Raw genomic sequence first — 22,630 nt, forward strand, 5'->3', positions numbered from 1 at the left:
ATTTTTTGTCCCAGGCAGTAGCATTATATGCTGCTTTAAGTGAGGTATAAAAGGGATGTATAGACAGAACTGACTTTCCCGACTAGACAACAAGTGTCACAGGATGGAGTCCATGCACGTCAAGAAGGAATAAAATGCATAAGAAATAAGAGTGGGTTGGAGGGAGGGTGTGAATACTGCAACATTGAAGAGGACATCTACTGTTATGGTAAGATTTTACGAACTGTATATTGTCCTTTTATATCACTGTTGCAATATTCCTGCATGTAAGACTGGGAAGAAGGTAGGTATAGGCGAGGGAGAGTAGAGTCCTTGGTGAGGAATATTTTGTTACGATAAAGCAACCCTGGTTTGGGTTTTTTTTAATGCAAGTATAGGTGTTAATCAAATTTAAGTTTGTTAATGATAGCACCCAGGCGCTTGTGTTTCAACATTAATAGTATTGTCAAGCGATGTGATGGTAAATGAAGATTTATGAGAGATTTTGGAAGAATCCAGAGAAGTTTGGTTTTCTTGGGATTAAGCATGAGTTGATTCAGTTTCAACAGAATTTTAAGTTTTTTGTGATAGTGTGAAGATGAGTGATTGCCTGTAATGGTGATAGTTGAATCTCCTGAGTATTGTATGACAGAAGTAAGAGCAAGAAGTGTGCAGACAATTAGTAAAAATGTTAAATAGCAGTGGTCTGAGAATGGAGCCCAGAGGCACACCTGTATTTACTGGGAGGAAGGGAGGAGAGCTATTTGACAGACTTTTTTATCTTTTGGAGAGGTAGCTTGAGAACCATTTAAGAGTGAAGTAAGAGAGACTAGGATCTGACAATTTGGTAAGAAGTTTGGGGTAAGAGATGGTGTCATAGGCTTTAGAGAGGTCTAAAAATTGTGTTTATTGATGTTCGTGTCACTGTTGCAGTCATTGCATTTGGGTAATCTGCTGGCAGGTTGCCCTCAGTCTGCTTGAATAACAGTCTTGGGTCCTGCGTCTGTTGCTGTTTCCTCTTCCATGACTTCAGGTAGTCAGGGGTATAAAACATGCAGCCGTTGCCATTTTAATCACTTTCTTGCCGTGAGGTGTCCGAAAGCAGAAGCAGTTCACAAGTGCCAGTCGGCCGACTCATGAAGATGTTCTTAGTCTCCCATTGCTGCAGTCCTTACATATGGGTATTCCGCTGTCCACAATCGGCCCGAATACCAAAGGGCTAGAACCGGCGTCGGTCATCGGCGCCCGAGACTGACGTCAGTACGTGCCAGTACAAATGCGCATGACCGACGCCATAACCTCAGTCTTTCTTGCCACGTGGTCTTAGCAGAAGCAGCTTTGCAAGTGCTGTTCGGCGTTCTGGAATTGTCTGTTTTCGAGTTTCAGACCGGAGACCAAGTTGGTTTAAGTACCCCGTTGGGGACACTTCTTTTTCTTGCCTCAGTATTGACGGATGTCAGAAAAAGTTAACTGTATTTCTTGTGGGAAACAGATTCCTCATAGGGATTACCATTCACTCTGCATTCCTTGTTTGGGGCCTGAGCACGCCGTTGGTGGGTGTCGCTTTTGTGCTACTTTTAACAAGCGTACTATTAAACGTCGGTTGGACTGTGCTAGGCTGGTGTTTGGTAAAAGTTATAATTACAACATGCCGTCGGATTCTCCGACGACTGGTTCTTCTAAAAAACGCAAAGAAAAGTCTTTGCGGTCCAAACAGGATGAGTCGTCCGCTCCGGACGCCGGTTCTGTAGAACCACTGACTACTTCAGCGGCTCCTTCTGAAAGTTTACCTGAGTCTCAAGGGGAGCCTTTGTTACTACAGGAAGTGGCTTCTCCTGTTAGGCCAGGCTGAGGGTGCTTCTCTGATGTCAGTGGTTCCCTCCCCTCATAGGGTAGTTAGGCCTCCTCCTTCTCAAAGCAAAGCCCATTCTAAGTCTAAGTCTGCCCCTGCTGGTGCTAGTCCCCAGGGTCTAGCTCCTAGGAAGCACATGTTAAAGATGGCTGAAGATTTGATTACTTTAGGGGTTCTTTGCCCCCCCCTGCGAAGAGGCCCAGGGTAGAGACAGAGTTGGAGGATTTGGTTCAGTCTTCCAATGAGTCAGATTCCTCTGTAGAAGAACTTCAGGATTTCCCTCCCTATTCTAATTCGGAGGCTGAGGACACTACTCCCTCTGCGTCCCCTCCAGAAGATTTTTCTTTCTCTGAGACTTTGCATTCCATGAGGGAACATTTCAAATGGGAGGGCCAGGATTATTCTGATTCTCGTAAAAGGCTAAGAGAATTGGCCCTTGGCTATTCCCCCTGTACTGGATGTCGTTCAGGATGTATTTTCTGAGGCTGCCTTTAACCCAGATTCTCTGCCTCCTGCTCCGGTTAAACCAGATAGATACTACAGGGTTCCGGAAGCTCACAAGTACTTATGAGTCCTAGGGCTGATCCAGAAACTATTACTCAAGGCCCCAAAGGTGTTAGGGCTTCTGTGGTTAGGAATCCAGTTCCTCTGGACAAGGATGCTAGGGCCCTGGATAGGTGGGGTAAAAAGCTGTATACCTCTTTTACTTTGGCTATGAGAGCTTTAAATTGTCAGTTTCATATGCTCAGGTATCAAAATTTTTTGCTGGGCCAATTGAAATGTAAAGTAGATGCTTTAGCTGAAGGTATTGAATGTAAGGAGCTTCAGGATTTAGTGCATGCTTCAGACCAAGTTGGTAAGCATTCCTTGCAGTGTGGTTTTGATGCTTTACAGGCTTCTTCCAGGGTGGCTGCTACTAGTTCAGTTCGCAGGCATGCCTGGCTTAAAGATCAGACCTTGTTAGAGCATGTTAAGGCTCGAATTATGGATGCTCCTCTACAATCTGATGTTCTTTTTGGTCCTCCAGTAGAATCAGTTTTGAAAAAAATGGAGGAAAAAGCTAAGTCTATGCAGACAGTTAGGGACTTTTTACAGGTTCAGCCCCCTAAGTTCAGTAGGAATTGGCCTGCTAAGGGATGGTCTTTCCCCTCTTCGGATTATCAATCTAGGGGCAGGTCGAGACGAGGTAGAGGTAGGGCTTCCTCTCGGGGCCCTGTTACTTCTAGGTCTTTGAGTTCTTCTACCCCTTCTGCTGGGGAGGGCAGGGGTCAGTCCTTTCGGAAACAGACCCAATGACCTGTCTTCAGCTGCCGGACTCTGCTTTGCTGGCAGCTCCTCTAGGAGGAAAACTGGGACTTTTCAAAAGGAATTGGCATTTGGTTACCCAAGACAAATGGGTATTGGACATAATAAATCGAGGCTACAAATTTTATTTTCACACATTCCCTCCTTTCAAAGGTATGCCGGATGTGCCTCATCAGCAAAGACTGGAAGCACAGACACAAATTTCTTCTCTGCTTCAGTTGGGAGCAATACAGGAAGTACCTTCTGCAGAAAGAGGCACAGGGTTTTATTCCCGTCTTTTCTTAGCGCCAAAGAAAGGAAATACTTGGAGACCGATTCTGGATTTGTCCATTATAAACACCTTTCTGGAAATTCCAAAATTCAAGATGTTAACACTGCAACAGCTGTTCTGGGCAAAGATCACTGGATGGTGACTCTGGATCTCAAAGAGGCTTATCTTCACATTCCTATCAAGCCCGGTTGCAGGAAATTCCTGAGATTTCGGAATGGTTATTTGCATTATCAGTTCTCTGCATTGTCCTTTGGCTTGTCTACTGCGCCCAGGGTATTCACAAAAGTCCTGGCTCCAGTAATAGCTTTTCTCAGACTAACAGGAATTCAAATTTATCCTTATCTGGACGACTATTTGATTTCTGGCTCAAGGCAAGCACGAACTTCTTCAACATCTGCAGTATGTAATGACAGTTTTAAGATGCCTAGGGTATTCTGTGAACGAAATAAAGTCCAGTCTAGTACCCTCACAAGAGATGTGTTTTCTGGGTGTAAGACTAAATACAGCTGCTCAGATGGCATTTCTTACCCCGGACAAACAAAGAAATCTTCACCTATACTTCCAACAGCTATCAGTAATGTCCAGGCTGACTGCAAGGACAGTCCTTCAAGCCTTGGGGTTCATGGCATCTTGCATTCTAGTACTTCCAAATGCCAAACTGCATATGAGGAAGCTACAATGGTATCTCAAAAGCGTTTGGACTCAACACAGCCACGATTTGGACACTGTCATTCGGATTCTACCTTGCATTGAGAAAGAATTTCTGTGGTGGGCTCAGGAATGTCACCTAAACAAGGGGCTCTGTGACCCAACCAGAGGCAAGTCAGATATTGACGACAGACGCCTCTGAGTCAGCCTGGGGAGCTCATTTCAGAGGAAAATGGATTCAAGACCTTTGGCCCCCACAGCTACTTCACTTGCATATCAACATGAAAGAGATGCTGGCAGTTCAATTTGCTTTGGAAGGATTCAAGAGCCTACTTCAACCAGGACTGGTGTTGATTCAAACAGACAACACAACTGTCATGTGGTACATCAACAAGCAAGGGGGAACTCATTCTTACCCTCTTTGCAGACAAGCAATGTTATGGGAAACTGCTTTGAATCTGCACATCACTCTTCGAGCACAGTTTCTGCCAGGAGAACAAAATTCTTTAGCAGATGTTCTGAGCAGACAGATTGTGGATCCTCACGAATGGAAATTGGACCCTCCGGTATTTCTTCAGTTGACCATGGCTTGGGGAACTCCAGACATAGATCTGTTCGCTTCTCCTCTGAATTTCCAACTGCCACTGTTTTGCACAAGGCTATTCCATCCAAAATCCTGGAAAATAGATGCACTATCCTTCAGTTGGAGCAACCTTCACGTGTATGCTTTTCCTCCTTTGCCTCTTCTTCCAAAGGTGCTGTTGAAAGTCAGGAGGGACAAACCTTGCATGATCCTTATAGCACCGGATTGGCCTCGTCAGCATTGGTACCCTCTGTTGAGGAGCTTAATTCATGGAACACCTTGGCCATTACCACAGATTCCTCACTTATTGTCTCAGGAAAACAATCATTTTCTCAATGTCAGGGTGCAATCCCTACACCTGACAGCCTGGCGCATTCTGTTTTAGAGGAGGACCTTCAGCTCCCTCAAGTTTTGGATGTTATTTTGGAAGCCAGGCGTCCTAGTACTCAAAGTTTATGCTGGTAAATGGAAGAGATTTTTTCTTTGGAGTTCAGCTAAAGGCTTTGATGTCGAATTGCCTAATTTGAGTTGTACCTTGCAGTATTTGACTTTTTTATTGGACAAGGGTTTGTCCTTCTCTTCTGTAAAAGTGCATGCTGCAGCTATTTCTGCTCACTATGATTGTGACCCTCCTTTATTTTCACATCCATTGGTTAAACAGTTTCTTAGAGGGGCAAAGAATATAAGACCCCCACGGAGGGCTCCTACTCCTACCTGGGATCTTAATTTTGTTTTGGAAAAGCTGACTCTGCCTCCTTTTGAACCTGCAGCTACAACTGAATTGCAGTTGTCTTGGAAGACTGCTTTTTTATTGGCTGTTACTTCTGCTAGAAGGGTATCTGAATTACAGGCCCTCATGGCAGTGGAACCTTTTCTGATTTTTCACAATGACAGAGTTTCCTTGCGTACTAATCCTACTTTTCTGCCTAAAGTGATTTCTAATGTGGCATTGAACCAATCTATACATTTGCCTACTTTTTATGCTTTCCCCCAAAATGAAGGGGAAAAAGTTTTGCATTCTTTGGATGTACATAGGCAGTTAAGGTATTATTTGAGCAGAACCAAAGAGTTCAGAAGATCTCAACAATTATTTGTTTCGTTTGCTTTGACTTCACGAGGGAAGGCTGTCTCGAAACAGACTATTTCCAAGTGGATTGGCCATTGTATTGCTTTTTGTTACTCTCATCATGGCAAGGATGTTCCAGTTGGGATCAGGCCTCATTCTACTAGGGCTACGGCCACCTCTACTGCTTTTTTGAGAGGGGTAGCTACTAAAGACATTCTAGAGGCAGCTACTTGGAGTTCTGTACATACCTTTACAAAGCATTATCATTTACCTCTTTATTCTAGGTCTAGGGCTGGGTTTGCCACTGCAATCTTACAGGGCATGTTAGCAGCCCCTAATGCTATTTAATTGGCCAGCCTCCCTTTTTTCTGTTGCTCTGGGATTCTACCCATATGTAAGGACTGCAGCAATGGGAGACTAAGAACATAGTACAGTTTTGTACCTACCATAAATGTAGATGTTCGAGGATCTCCATTGCTGCAGTCCAATTTTCCCTCCCTCCTTCCCCCCTTTTCTTTTTAGTTTGGGGTTTGGGTGGTGTTTTTTTTGCATTCTGACGTCTGAGGCAAGAAAGACTGAGGTTATGGCGTCGGTCATGCGCATTTGTACTGGCACGTACTGACGTCAGTCTCGGGCGCCAATGACCGACGCCGGTTCTAGCCTTTTGGTATTCGGGCCGATTGTGGACAGCGGAATACCCATATGTAAGGACGGCAGCAATGGAGATCCTCGAACATCTACATTTATGGTAGGCACAAAACTGTACTTTTTCGAGTTTCAGGACCGAAGTTTTCAAACTAAAGCCAAGTACCCCCGTTGGGGAAACTTTTTCTTGCTCCTTACCGATGTCAGTAAAAGTTATTAATTGTATTACTTGAGGGAAGCAAATACCTCCTAAGGATTTTCATTTGTACTGTATTCCTTGCCTAGGCCCTGATCACTACGTGCCTTGCTGTCAGTTTTGTTCTAAATTTAACCAGTGCACTGTTAATCGTCTGTATTTTTGCTTCTAAATATTTTTGTTCAAGATTTAACTACCCTGAAATATCTGTTAGCAATCCGACTACCGGAGTTCACAAAAAATGCAAGGAAAGGCAGACCGTCGAGATCCAAAACCGAAGACTGGGTTTGTCTTTTGAGCCTTGCCTAAAAAGGCACTATGGTGGTAGCAAGAGCCTTTGCCAATATCCGAAAGCCCAGGGGTGATAGGTGCAAGCCGTCCATAGCGAAGCATCGTGGCTTGTCGAGCATGTCATCCCAGGCTGACAGGCATCGGATCCCCTTTGAATGACACCAATACTTAAGCCAATTGTTGAAATTCATCATCTTGTCTTCATATTGGTAGTCTAGTGTTCACTCACTTTATACAGAGTTTTGAGAAGGCCCCAACCCCCTTAGGTTCTTCCTTCCTCTCTCCTTGCACGTTACTAACAAAAAAAACTGCACTTTTTTCATCTGCTTTTACTGTATTCGTGTTTCCTCCTACTTTATTTTGCTTTTGCCTCTTCTTAAAAGTACTCTATTTTATTTATTCTGATGCGTTTATTACTGCTTGGTAGTAGCCTGATTAAATTGTAACTGTTCTAAGTCTTTTGGTTTAAGCACTTAGGTTTCATACCTGTTCTTTTACATTAAGGTTAGTGGTCTGCACTGTTGTGGCAGGACAGGTAGCTTACATCCTTCTAAGTTGGGAATTGCTGAATGAAGGCTGTCTGCTATTCTAAAAGTTAGTTCTGGTTTAAGCACTTGGGCTTCAGGCCAGTTATTCTACATTAAGAAGGTTTGTGGTCTGCATTCTTGTGGGAGGAGAGGTTGGATTCTGCCCTTTTGAGCTGGGAATTTCTGGTCACAGGCTTATTGTGCCTGCTTATTTGAACGGTTTCTGAAATTGGTGCGCCTTGTTGCTTGTAGCATAGACTAGATTCAGACCTGCTGAATCTAGCTTTGTATAACTTGAGCATTGATTTAGGCCTTTTTTTGGAGAAGATTCCCCTGCACCCTATTAGCAGGAATGTGCATTTAGAACTTGTCTGAAGACTGCTGGAACAGGGCTTAGTTTTGAGCTTTTTTTCTGGTTAATTGGGTAACTTTTTAAAGTCAGTTTTTCTATTGTTTATAGATATATATATATATATATATATATATATATATATATATATAGATATATTATAGATATATATATAGATATAGATATATTATAGATTATAGATATATATATATATATATATATATATGTAGATATAGATATATTATAGATATATATATATATATAGATATAGATATATTATAGATATATATATATATATATATATATAGAAATAGATATATTATAGATATATATATATGTGTGTGTATGTATATATGTATATATATGCACTTCATCTGCATTTACTTTATTTGTGTTTCTTCCGACTTTATTACTAGGGGCATTGACTACAACTCTGATCTGAGATATATAACATTAAGTATCCTTTTCTGTGCATTTTAAGTGTTTTTTTATTGTATCCGCTTTATTTTCTGAAAAAAATATATATATACAATTGTTTCCTGCCTTTCTAAGCTAGTGTAGTCCAGTTTTCAGGTTAGTGCTGAATTCAGGGCTATTACAAATCTGTTTGCCCATACCTTGGATAGAAGGAAGTTTCTCTGTTCACCTGTGAAAGGGGAGCATTGAGCAGCCTATCTGTCCCTGGAGGAGTGGTTTCAGCCCAGAAATTAGCAGCTTATTGGCCATTTTTGGGCTAATTTCTATCAGTTTCATTTCCCACTATAAAAAACGCATTTGCCTGGTTTTGCGCGCCAGGCAGCACAGTTTAGCTAGGGTATAACTATTCCTGGCTCCACAAAGTTTCCTCTTCAATTTTTCCCTTGGAACTAGACAAACTTTCAACTTAAACACTTGAGCCATTCATTTTTCAGCCTGGCACTTGCTCAAAACTCATAGCAAGCACTTATAAAACCCTAGCACTAGACCCCCTATACTGTACAGAAGGACAAGGCTCTCTATTTGACCTTACCAATCATTCAGTAAAACAGTTCACTGTACCTATCCAGGAATGTCCAAAGGGCATTTCAGGTGTACTCTTCAGTCCAACTGGTGAATCTGGGCATTTTGAGGCAATGTTACAACTGCCTCCTGTACAAGGTCAACCCTCTCCTCCTTCCACCAATCATCAATTAATGCGAGAGATGCAATTATACATCTAAACTGGAGGTCAAGCTCTCTCAATCCAATACTAGAGGAGAAGGGAAATACTTGCATCACACCACCAGTCTCACGTAGACCCACTAAACCAGCACCGGCAAAAAACACAAATACACGAAAATATACTCTGAGGCTCTAAATAAAAAATCTGCAAAAGCAACAGAGACCTCCAAAGCAAACATCCAAGCAACCCCCAAACACAAACTTCTCAAAACCAGTGTGCCACGCAATCACATCCCTTAAGGCAAAATAACATACCCAACATATTAGTAATAGGTGACTCTATAGTCAGGCACACTGACGTCCTACTCACTAGGCTGAATAAGGTTACTGTTAGCTGCCTGTCGGGTGCCAGGATCCACCACATAAAAGCATTCAGGTCACTCCAGAACAAGTACAGATACGGCTGTCATTGTCCATGTTGGTGTGAATGACCTGTGATGTACCTCCCTGGACTACATGAAAAGAGACTTGGAAGAGCTCTCTGATCACATAGCCCAGGCTGGTATGACCCTGAGTAGCATCCTGCCCTCACCAAGAATGATACGGTATAAAGAAAAAAATTATCACTTTCAACAACTGGCTAAGTTTCTGGTGTCATTCAAAGGGGATCCAATGTCTGCCTGGGATGACATGCTCGACAAGCCATGCTGCTTTGCTAGAGACGGCTTGCACCTGTCACCCTTAGGCTTTTGAATACTGGCCAAGGCTCTTCCCACCCCCATAGTGCCTTTTTTAGGCAAGGCTCAAAAGACAAACCAACCGCAGTAAATAGAACTATCAAAAAACTGAGGGTAAATGCTACTCGGTGCCAAAAGTCTAAACCTCAAAATGCATGCATTCAAGGCACTTCTCAGTATGGAGAAAATAGATGTGCAGTAACATAAACCTGGTTTAAGGCTCCCGAGAGCACCTCAGCACTACCAGGCTACAACTCATACCAAACATTTCAGCCACAGAACCCAGACCGAAATACAAAAGGCGGGGGTGTATCCATATTGAAGGATACTCGCACCTCCAGGTTAGTGACACAGCACAATGCTTGAGATCATCCGAGTGCAACTACCTGGCAAAACTGCAATTCAAATTTTAACTTGCTACAGATCACCCGCCATGTCCCACGACCACCATTCCGTGTTTTTGGAAACGCTGGGAAACAAAGGTCCTACCAAACACCCTAATATTCGGGGATTTCAATTACTCAAACATTAACTGAGAGAACTACTCGAGTACCATCTCCCATGCCCATTTCCTAGAATTTATAAACTCAAACACCCTGGATCAACTGGTCAACACTCCCACCAGAGGTGACATATTGGACCTGGTCATCACCAACATGGGCGACTGGTGTTCCACACCGGAGGTCAACCCCTTGCTGGTTAGATCCGACTAAACATATCACTTTGGATATCCACATTCCACCCCCCCCCCCCGACAAGGAAACCACCGTGAAAAACTTCAAAAGCAAATTTCACGTTAAGACTGAGGCAGAAAGTTTCCACGCCCCCGTACTAAAGGACAATGCTGTCCAAGCTGCAAAATCCTTTACTAATGCATTCTACAGGCACCTACAAGAATGCATGAGTCGTGCTATCCCAAGCAAAACCAAGACTCAACTCCTCTAAGAAAAGGAAACCAGTCTGGTGGACCCAGCCATAAACAAGCTGTGCAATAGGAGGAGGAAACTAGTACAGAAAAGAGTGAAATCCCAAGAAGGGAAGACATTCCTGATCAGTATCAACAAAAAACTATTGTCCCTCATAAAATCATCCAAGGTGAGCTTCAAAATAAAAATTGCCAAGGACTCCAAAGATAACCACAAGGCATTCTTTAGTTATGTCAAGAATCTAAGTGGCAATGCTCAGATCTGCTCGGAGTTGGTGCAGAATGGCACAAAATACACTGAACCGACTGATATCGCTAACATCCTGGCAGACAGTTTCAGTGCAAACTTCACTCCCTCTCATGCCTAGAAGGGCCCATAACCTTACCAGAAGAATGTAGAGCCCCTGAAATCATTCAAGTTAAAACAGCCCTCTCCAAAGCCAAAAACACAGCATCAATGGGACCGGAGAGTGTCCCAGGCTGCATCCTACACTAGCTCAGAGACTAATCCCTCACCTAAACACACTGTTCAAACTCAGCCTCTCCACAGGCTACATAGCCATAGAGTGGCGCACAGCAACGGTTATTCTGCTTCACAAAGGTGGAGCTAGAACAGACCCTGAGAATTATCGCCCTGTAAGCCTGACTAGCTTGGTCTGCAAGGCTATGGAGCGCATCATCATGGAACTCGTTAAGAGACATTGGGAACCTCCAGATACTGGACCCTACCCAGTTCGTCTCTAAGGGCAGGTTATGCCTCCTAAACTTGGTGAACTTCTTTGAGACAGTTACCAAGGCTATAGACGAGGGAAAGTTGGTACACACAGCCTACCTAGACCTTACAAAGGTTTTTGACATCATTCCCCATTGTGGTATTATAGATAAGCTCACCAGCCTGAACATACACCCCTACGTCACAAGATGGGTTGCCAACTAGCTCACGGACAGAACCCCACATGGTGAGTTGCGAGAGCTAGGTCGGACTCTAAACTGGTTACAAGTGGTGTTCCCCAAGGCTCAGTCCTAGGACCCCTCCTGTTCAGCATATACTTCTTAGAGGTACAGGCAAGCACAGGACTGTGGCTGACCAAGTTCGCAGACTACTGCAAGCTAGGAGCTATAATTGACTCTCCGGCTGGCACAGACATCCTCCAAAAGAGTCTAATTGAGACAGATACCTGGTGTCAAAATCATGACCTCAAGCTAAATGCCAAAAAGTGCATAGTCACCCCCTTTGGAAAAAAAAGTACCCAAAAACTGCCACACAGGTGATGGTCCCCTAAATATGGAAAATGTAATAAGGGATTTGGGGACCCATGTAAATGGTCATCTCTCCTTTGATAATCATGTTGCCAAAGTGGCTAGAAAATCCTGTGCGGCCCACCTAATCGCAAAAGGGTTTGCATCCAGATCAAAAGAGGTCCTTGTGCCCCTCTACTCATCACTCATCAGACCCATCAGAGTACAACGCCCCATTTGGGATTACCTTACAAGACACCTGCAACAGCTGGAAAGACCACAAAAGTACCTCACCAAGAGGATCACTGGCCTCGAACAGATGCCCTTTGCAGCTCGACTGAAGAAACTCCAGCTGTACTCTGTTGCATACCGCCTACTCAGAGGTGATCTCTGCCTGACATACAAGGCCATGTCTAACCCAGAATTGGACAGGCTCCACCTAAAGAAAACCTAATCTCCTGAAGCCACAAGCTCTAGGGATCTAAACCTCACCACAGCAATAAGATGTGCTGGAGGGATAGATTTCTGTCCCAGAGACTTTCCATGCTTTGTAACAAGATTCCAATCTACATTGGGCAGAGCTCCTCGCTAACGCTCTTCAAGAGAAACCTTGAGTGGATGGGAAACCAAGTTTACCCTGGGGATTACTTCAGTGGCTCTGCTGGACAGAGGCACAGGGAATTAATCTAGGGGCGGCGAAAGCCAACTCATTCTGGCTAGGCTTATAAATGCCTTTGGGCAGATAGCCTAGTACCTACCTATGAATCTGTAAGGGAGAGTGAAAATCTCAAACTGAGTGGGAGGCAGGAGGCTGAGAACAGCGCTCAACAAACCCACATAAAATGGTTTCAGCATAAACCTTTGACCCTTGAAATCATATTCATCTTGCAATGCTTAGTAAAGGTATGCACTGATGACCTAGTAGCAGCCTCAAGGATGGAAGTGGTGTCCAGTCCCTTGAAGGCAGTAGAAGATGCAACCGTGAGTAGAATGAGCTCTAACAGAAGCAGAGACTTGCCATGAAAAGACGAACAAAAAGAAATGGCCTTAGAAATCCAGGAGAAGATGGTTTGCTTAGAAACGGCCAAAACCCACAGACCTGGGATAAAAGGAAACAAAAAGCTGATCAGACTTGCAAATAGTCTGTTTCATCCAAATAGTTCCTGAGCTGTCTAATTCCAGGGAATGCAGTACCCTCTCTGTAGCAGACCGAGAAGGGAAAAAGGAAAGTTGTACCGACTGATGTAAGGGCTACTGATTCACCACCTTGGACATAAAGAGATTAGTACGAAGGGGCACCCTGTCCCTGTGAAAAAAGGACTGGCCTTAAGGGCCTGAAGCTCTCAAACCCTCCTAAGCAGAAGAGCCAGCAACAGAACAGTGTTCTAGGTGCAATGCTGCAAAGTAGAATCCACAGACTGAAAAGGAGCCCAAGTCCATTTCTCCCAAACAACTTAAGATCCCAAGGAGGAGAAATAGGCTATCTTGGGAGCCTAATATGCAAGACACCTTTTAAGAAATTGACCTCAAAATGAGAAGTCAGAGGAGAAGTCAAGGGCAGGCTATCAGAAATGGCCTGACAAATGGACCTTTATGGATGAGTAGTCTTAGACTGGAGCAATTCTCACAAATAAGAAAGAACCAAAGGGACCCCCACTGAGAGTCCCTGTTATGAGCATGGCAGCAGACTGAAAATCTACCATTTGGACATAGGATTTTTTTGAGGGTTTTCTTGCCTTCTGTAAAACTCTGAGTATGTCTTTAGAAAAGAGGTGCCTAAAATGGATCAAAACCCTATCACCCACAGTGCCATTTACAGAGTGGATAAGTGGGGATGGAGGAGACCACTCGTACTGTGAGTAGATCCAGCCAGTGAGGTAACTTGATTGCCCCTGACCAGATGCTTTGAGGGGCACCAGTGCTGTTCTGGCCAAAAGGGAGTCACTAGCAAGATTTTTGGGGAGTCCAGATGAATCTTATGCAAGACTTGTGAAAGTAGAGGAGAAGAGAAAGTGTAAAGAAACCTCCCCTTCCAAGTAAATAATTGGGCATCTGGCTTCCAGGCCAGGTGGCATGGCACTCTGGAACAGAAGAGTGGAAGCTGTTTGTTTAGAGGGGAGGCAGAAAGATATACCTGAGGAATACTCACAGGTGGACAAAGTCCAGTAACATTTCACTGTGAAGCACCTATTTGTGAGTTGGTGTTTTGGTCATGTTAAGAGAATCTGTCACAAGATTGTGCTCTAAAGGTATGTAAATAGCTTGAACTAAGAGAATCACTTCTCAAGCCTGAAACACCATCCTGCATAGGAGGTAAGATTTCATGCCCCCTTTTCTTGTTGACGTACTACATCACGGTAGTGCTGTCTGTGTACACCTTCAAGGGGCCCGGCAAGAACATGGGGTGAAGTTTGAAAGGCCAGAATCTGAGCTCATCTCTGTTGATGTGGTCAGACTGCTGATGGGCAGGCTAAAGACCCTGAACTTTTAGTTGACCCAGAGATGCCTCGCACCCATGCCCGAGGCATCAGTGAGGAGCTCTTGAGAAGGGATTGGAGGCTGAAAGGGCTGGCTTGGGTTGAGAGCAAATTGTGGAATCCACAACTCTTATTCCTCCTTGAGACAGTAAAGGAGAGGTATCCTGAAAGTCAGAGGGGGTGACTATGCTCTAGCCAAACTTACTTAAGGTACCATTGAGGTTTCTGCATGTGCAGTCTGGCAAGAGGAAGCATCAGAAGAGAAGAGGCCATGAATTCCAGGTCCCAAAGAAATTCCCTGGGTGGCATGGCAGTCAGGGGAAGAAGACTGAAAGAAAGCTGTCAACGGCGAAAACTTTTGAGGTGGAAGAGAGGCCAACATTGGCACTGTCCGAATCCTGCAACACAGATGCACATGATCCTGAGTGGGAGTCAGGGCAGACTTTTGGAAGTCGATGATGAACCCTGGGCTTTGAAGAAGAGAGTTGGTGAATTGCAGAGATGACTGGGTGAAGGTGCCTGAAGCAACAGGTCGAGATGAGGAAAAATCTGAATGCCTTGGAGCCTGCAGAAGGCAATCACAAGATCTAGGCATTTTATGAATACCCTTGGGGTAGTAGAGAGGCCAAAGGGCAAAGCAGAGAATTAAAAATGAGAGGAAGATGCAGAGAAACCTAACTTCCTGAAGAGTGAATAGGGATGTGAAGGTAGGCATATTTCAGATCCAGGGACACCAGGAAAGTATGGAGTAATAAGAGGAAACAGTTGGAAGTGTAAGCATTCAAAAGGAAGGGATCTTGAGAAAGGTGCTGAGCCAGGAGAGGTCAAAATAAGTCTCCAAGTGCCCTCCTTTCGAGGAACCAGGAACATCCTGGAATAAAAACCCTGTCTAACTTGGGAAGGGGGGGGGCAGGTTGAATGGGTCCCTTCGTTCAATAGGGACACTAGGACCTCTGAGAAATTTGCTTTAAAGGAGGTTGAGTAATCTCTGAAAAAAGTGAGACTCCCATACCATTAAGTAACCCTGATAAGAACCCAACAGTCTGAAGTGACAAAACACCAATGTGGAAGACAAAGGGAGAGCCAAAGGTACCTGTGTTAAAGGTGGGGGGGGCGATTGTCAGAGAGGCAATCTTATCAGACAAAGTAGGCTTCTGGGCCGCAGAAATCTGACGGTTTAGTGCCGGGGGCACACCTCCCACCCTTCCTGCCCTTAGAGGCCTGGCGGAGTTGCCTGCGAACAGCAGACTACCTAGAATGAGAATTCCTCTGGAATGTAGGGCTAGGAGAGACTAAATGTACGTTTAAGGTCTTACAAGGCGTTACCTTTCTGTTGGTGACTTAAGTTGTCAGCAGCAGCAGACCCAAAAAGAGTACTATCCAAGGAGCATCCAACAACTTGGTGTTACTTCAGGAAGAGACTGGAGATGAAGCAAAGAATGACGCATGACACCCAAATACCCAGCCCTAGAACAGGCTTCAGCAGCATCATAGCTGCACTTGAGTGGTGGACCATTTGAGAAGCAGAACCCAAAAAATAAGATGAGGCAGAGGATTTACCATCTGAATCGGGGAGGGTAGAGATGGCGTGATTAGCCTGAGCCATCAAGGCCAGAGTATACCTGGTCATTTGTCTGATTTAATTATCCCTAATAAGCAGGAACTGTGTAAACCTTTGACAATTCTGTCCATTGTCCTGCTATCCTTTATCCAAAGGCAAATGTCTAGAAGGTTTGTCAGAGACACTGACACTACACCAGGACCAGTAGAAGGATATTTAAATAAAAGGAGACAATCCTTGGGAACCTTATAGAAACGGTCACGTTTCTTAGGAGCAGGATGTTGAAAATCAGGAGACTGGGAAGCCGCAGTTAAAGTATCCAGTAAGGCAGCCAACATAGGAGGAGCTGGCGAAGGTTTAGGAGTATCCACCTGAAGCAACTCCTACCTCCTCTGAACATCCCAGTACTTGAGACGAATCAGACTTAAAGAATTCCATCATCCTAGCAGTTGTCCCCAAAGGAGACTCAGGGTTAACAGGCTCCTCATCAGAACTGTAAACCAAAGATGGACATCTGAGACTAATCTGATGAAGACCCCTCGCCTGACAGGGAATCCTCATCCAAAGAATCTGGTTCCGTAAACCATTTAGAAGGGGGTGAAGTCCAAGGAGAAGCAAGGACTGAAACCCCTTGAGGAGGCTCCAGGGCCATTAACTCACAGAACAAGCCCCGAGTAACTTGTGCCATTCCCTTTTAGCATTCGTAGGAGAAACGAACATGCTTCAGCTTTTGTTTTTTCTTAGAGGGGACATCGGCTCTAACAAATACTGGAGGTTCCGACCCATGGCGAGATTCAAGAAGGGAACCTGAGACACATTTCCTTACCAATATCTGTGGAATCCCTCTAGGACCCTCCCAAGATGAGCAACCATGGTTCCCCCTTGATGTCTGGAGCAGACTCATGCAAAGCCTCCAAACTGGCCTCCGGAGCAGGGTTGACGCAGAGGAATCTAATGTAAACACTAAATGGTAAGAGAAGACAAACTGCTTCGGAGAGTCTCTGGCACATATACCTTACAGATGCTACAAGAGGTATGGTTGTAGGAAGCACCCAAACAGAAAAGACAGTTTGTGGCAATTCTGTTGGAGAATCTGACTTCCCCCACTGACATTTTCCCTTCTTGGATGACTTGAACTGCTAGGTAGTGGTAAAATACAGGATCAAGAAAGCTAGGGAAGAAAGTGACCCCAACGGGGCACTTATCTGGTGTTGCAAAATAACAGTACAGCAACAAAAACTCCAAACCAACTGAAAATGGTGTTTGATCTGGCAGCAAAAGAAATTCTGGGTAGTTGTCTGTACATCCCTTTTTATGCTCTACGTTCTGTATGGGGAGCATAAATGTGACATGCAGCACAAACAAGATCTTTGTGTCCGATATATACTGGCTAAGCTTCGGGCTGCCTGGGACGAGACATCCCCCATTTTAGGAATACTGCAGCAGTGATATAGGAGGATATCTATTTTGCCCAAGTCATGAGATAATCCCACTGGCTCACTTTCTGCTGGTAGCTTTAGTAACAATCCATTTGTTAGGCATATCTGTTTGGAAGGGGTCTTGTAAAAAGTATACACCAGTTTTGGATTTTAACTCAAAATTTGAGATTATGTGCAGCAGTCTGTGTTGGCCAGTGTCTGTTTAAAGCTACACATTATTAAGCCCTCCGTTTTCACTGGCTTCCCTGAGCATGCCAGTTCTCAGTTTTCATGTTTCAGTTGAGTTTTGTTTTTGTTGTCTTCAGGGTGTAGGTGTTACTGTTGCATTTAGTGTTTTTTTATTGAAATGTAATAGCCACCTTTTGTCTGTTTTTTTCATTGTTAAAGCTAGATCATTACCAAAACCCATTCTTTTCTGTATTTTGAAAAATGGTTGTAGTTGAGCTTCTCTGTTTTGTTACAGCTGATCTTATTATGTTGGGGCTGGCCACTCATGAGCCTTACTTCACTATAATCAGAGAAGAATTTAAGCCAAATCAAGTTAAGCCATGTGGTCTGTGTAATCAGCCTGGTCATGAAGTGAAGGACTGTGAAGGCTTGCCAAGGGAGAGGCAAGGAGAGGTGAGTTCATATCTGCCTTAATAGTCCACCATGTGATTTTTTTTTTAATACTGTTAGTCAAACAGCAAATTTGAAGTCCTGAACAACCTTCCTTTAGGCAAAAGGTTTTGCATGAGTTTTGACTCTTGAAATTAAAAAAAAAAAGCCCCATTTAATATTGGCTTTTTAAAAGCATTAAACTTGCAGTATCAGTTCATGCCTTAACACAGCATCACTATCTTTCCTCTTCTGTTATTTTCAGCTTTTTCCAAAGCAAGTAAAAAGTCTTAATCCGCACATTGAATATTTTGAAAGGAAAGCTCTTTTTAAGCTTTCTTGTTTTTAATAGGTTCAGATGCTATAATTTTTACTGGTGATCTTCTCTATGTAAAAAAAACTTGCAAACAGTGCATCTACCTTGTACTCAATCTGTAATGTTCTCGTATACATTGTTGACGTATCATATGGGGTATTTGCAATGAACATATAGGAGTGAATGTATTTTAGCTTACTTTTAATGGGTGACCCTAATAAAGAATGATTGTTTTGCCACATTTGTAATTGATTCATATTTAATGAAGGAGTAAGTTTGTTTGACATTTATGGTACATTTGCATGAAAAAGTGCTTAGTTTTTTTTAAGAAATGAGATTATTCTGTTAGTGGCTGCTTAGTGAGGTTTATTATATTTATACAATGTTCTTAGTGTTTCACTGTTGCAGTCATTACATTTGGGTTATCTGCTTGCAATAGCCCTCAGTCGGCCTCATTTAAGTCTTGGGTCCTAAGTCGGTTGCTGTTTCTTCTGTGACGTCAGGTTGTCTGGTATAAAACATGCAGCCGATGTCATTGCATCAGTCTTTCTTGCCGTGCGGTGCCCAAAGCAGAAGCAGTTGGCAAGTACCGGTCAGCCAACTCCTGCAGTTTTCGTTTTCGAGTTTCAGAACCAAAGTCTTCAACTAAAAACTAAGTACCCCATTGGTGAAACTTTTTCTTGCTTTAAACCGATGTTAGTAAAAGTAAATTGCATTTCTTGTGGAAAGCAAATAACTTAAAGATTTTCATTTGTTTTGTATTTCTTGCCTAGGCCTTAACCATGACTTACCTTGCTGTCTGTTTTGTGCCTTATTTAAACCACGAATAATCAGTCGTCAGTATATTTGCGCTTCTAAATATGTTGGTGCTCTGTTCAATTATCCTGATGTGTGTTCAGTAAGCCATCCTACTACTGACATTCAGAATAAACGCAAAGATAGACAGGCCAACCAGTTCCCCCGGTACTCAGTGAGGTGCTTTCGCAGCCCCTGATACCCGTTATTTCAGATTCGCGGGCCTCTGAGACCCATTCTGAGTTCTGTATGCAGCAAGATGCTTCAACTGTGGAACATGCAGATGTCTCTACCTTGGATGGTTCTGGAGCTGCTGTGCAGGCACCGGCTTCTGAGGGGTGTATTCAGGCCTACTGACTTGCATATTAAACAGATGCCATCTTCAAGTCTAAAACTTGAACCATGCCTAGAAAACTGATGCCCAGACCACATGGTCAGGCCTCTATGCTTAAACAAGAATGGTTGAAGACCTTATTACTTTAATCAGGGGAAGCCAACCTTACCCCTCTAAGAGACCTAGGACTGAGTTTGCTTCTGATACTTCTGACAAGGATTCTGAAATTTTTCCTCTGACCAGGATTTACCCTAATCTGCCTTTGAGGATTCTGATGCTGAGGACTCTATTCCCTCTGTGCACCCCCCCCCCCCCAGAAGATTTCTCTTCAGGTGAAACCTTGCATACTCTCAGGAAGCATTTTCGTTGGGAAAGTCAGGATTTCTCTGATTCTAAAGAGGCTTAGGGATTTCTTACTCCTGCCCCAGCACAGGCCTTTAGCTACACCTCCTGTACTGGACATTGTTGATGCCTTTTCGGAATCTAGTTTGGCCCCTGTCTCTACCTCTTGCTCCCAGAAAAAACTGATAGATATTACAGGGTTCCTGACTCTCAAGTTAGTTTTCAAAAATCCTACTGCGTATCCTAAAAGTTTCACAGGGACCCAAGGGTATTAAAGTTACTACTGCCAAAAATCCTACCCCCTCTGATAGAGACTCCAGGGTGGTGGATAGATGGGGTAAGAAGGTATGCACTTCTGCAACTTTGGCCATTAGAGCTTTGAATTGCCAGTTTCAAAAGTATCAGCATAGTTTTGGATTGCTTAAACAGAAAATTGATTCCTGATTGTGCTGAAAATAAGGATTTACATGATTTAATTGTTTCTGCTGAACAAGTTGGTAAACATACATTGCAGTGTGGTTTTGCTTCACTAGAAACATCTTGCAGGGCTGCAGTAACTGGGTCTGTACTTAGAAGGCATGCTTGGCTTAAGGAGCAATCCTTGCCAGATCATGTTAAAGCAAAATTACTGGATGCTCCCTTAAATCAGGACCGCCTGTTTGGCAACAAGGCAGAAGTTCTTAAAAAGATGGAGGCAAAGGCTAAATCTATGCAAACTGTTATAGATTTTTTACAAGTACAGCCACCAAGATTTAGTAGGCATTGACCTTCTAAGAATTGGTCCTTTCCTGCCTCTTCCAGACCTTCAGTCCAAACCCAGATCCAGCAGAGCACCCTGGCTTCAGTCCCAGGGGATGCACAGGACTAAGCAGTGGGAGGCCTCCACTTCCAAATCTGGAAGTAATAAAACTCCCCCCTATGGTAAACTGTCTCAATGACTTCTTTTTAAAACTTCCAAGCACTTCTTAACTGACTGCCCCTTTGGGGGGAAAGATTGCACTTCATGCAAAGAACTGGGGACTCATTACCCAGGACAGATGGGCTTTAAATATAATGTCTCAAGGATATAGATTTCACTTCCACATGTTACCAACTCCAAGCGGTTGGCCGGATTTGCCTCCAAATCAGTGGGCAGAGGCCCAAAAGCAAGTGCTGTTCAGTTGGTACCAGAAGAGGAAAAAGGGACAAGGTTTCTACTCGAGAATTTTCCTGGTACCCAGAAAAGACAATTCACGGCGTCCTATCCTGGACCGGTCTACTCTAAACACCTTTTTAGTGATTCCTAAATTCAAGATGCTGATTCTTCACCAGTTGCTTCCTATGCTAAGCAAAGATGCCTGGTTGGCAACACTAGATTTAAAGGAAGCATACCTGCACATCCCAATCAGGGAATCTTGCAGAAGATACCTACGCTTCAAAGCAGGCTACACGCACTATCAGTTCTCTGCACTGCTCTTTGGCTTATCTACTGCACCCAGGGTATTCACAAAGTGCCTGGCTCCAATCATTGCATTTTGCAGGCAAAGAAATATTCAAATATACCCATACCTGGACAATTGTCTAATTCGGGCAGAAAACCAGGACATACTTTTGAATCATTTGGCTTTTGTACAAAGGGTGCTAACTTGTCTGGGGTACACCATAAACGAAAAGAAATCACACCTGGTACCCTGTCAACAAATTTATATTCCTGGGAGCAAGCTTGAATACAATTTCCCAGATGGCTTTCCTCACGCCAGAGAAACAAATTCACTTGACAACCTACTTCAATCAAGTGGCCATAAAAACCCTGCTATCTGCAAGGCAAATACAAGTCTTGGGGTTCATGGCCTCCTGCATTCTTCTAATTCCGTATGCAAGACTGCATATGAGGTAACTACAGTGGTATCTAAAAAGCCTATGGTGTCAACATTCTCAGGATCTAGAAGCAATAATTCCTATCATTCCTTGCCTATGCCTAGAGTTCCTTTGGGCAGAGGCTTGCCACCAAAACAAGGGACTACCATTCACACTACCTCCTGCCGCCCAAACTCTAACAGACTCATCAGACTATGCATGGGGGGGGGTGCACCTGGCAGGGAAGTGCGTTCAGGGCAAATGGAACCCAATTCAAATGCGCCTTCACATCAATCATAAAGAAATTAGCTTTACAGAATGCTCTGACAGCCTTCAAGGACCACATTCTTCCAGGGCAATTAATGGTAAAGACATAACACCACTGTTGTGGTACATAAGCAGGGGGATACACATTTTTATCCCCTCTGCAGACTTGCTATGGCATTGTGGAACACAGCCTTGAGCTCCCAAGTGAATCTACAAGCTCAATTCCTGCCAGGAGAACTAAATACACTGGCAGACTGAGTAAGCCAAAACCTCATGGACTCTCACGAGTGGAAACTGGAACCAAGGATTTTCAACATGTTAAGCAAATGTGGGAGCCCAGATATAGACCTGTATGCCCCCCCAGAACTATCAGTGGAAAAATTTTGCACAAGGACTCCCCACAGACGAGCTTGAAAAGTGGATGCTTTGTCCTTCAGCTGAAAATATCTATCAGTTTATGCCTTTCCTCCTCTCCCTCTGCTCTCCAAAGTACTACTAAAGATCAAACAAGACAAACCCAGGATAATTTTGATTGCACCAGACTGGCCATACCAACATTGGTGTACCCCCTCCTGCGCAATGTCACTGTTGGCCTCATGGCACCTGCTTCAGGCACCTATCCTGCTGTCTCAGCAGCAGAACCAGACTCTGCACCCTTAGCTTCAAACACTGAACCTAGCAGCCTGGCTAATTACCTAAGCTCTCCTTTACCGTCTCAGTAAACCAGTGATGGATGTCATTTTAGAGGCAAGGAGGCCTAGTAATAGAAAATCTTATGCTGAAAATGGAAAAGATTCTGTGCCTGGAACCACAGTCAAGGGATGAGCACAGCAGTGCCCAATTTACCTCAGATTTTACCATACTTACCTGAGATGCTTCACAAGTCTCTCTTTTTTTTTTTTTTTTCTCAATC

The 22,630-nt window shown here is 43.8% G+C and overlaps 1 protein-coding gene across 1 annotated transcript in view; it reads left to right on the forward strand.

Moving 5' to 3' along the window:
* The window catches only part of XRN2 (5'-3' exoribonuclease 2), a 2,388,435-nt gene that overhangs the window by 727,642 nt on the left and 1,638,163 nt on the right, over window positions 1–22,630 (forward strand). Inside the window, exon 9 of the mRNA XM_044057168.1 lies at window positions 17,694–17,851. Coding sequence (XP_043913103.1) covers window positions 17,694–17,851 — 158 coding nt within the window. The remainder of the gene's footprint in view (window positions 1–17,693; window positions 17,852–22,630) is intronic.

This window comes from Protopterus annectens, chromosome 1.part2 (assembly GCF_019279795.1).
Source record: "Protopterus annectens isolate FY-2018-M chromosome 1.part2, PAN1.0, whole genome shotgun sequence".
NCBI lineage: Eukaryota > Metazoa > Chordata > Ceratodontiformes > Protopteridae > Protopterus > Protopterus annectens.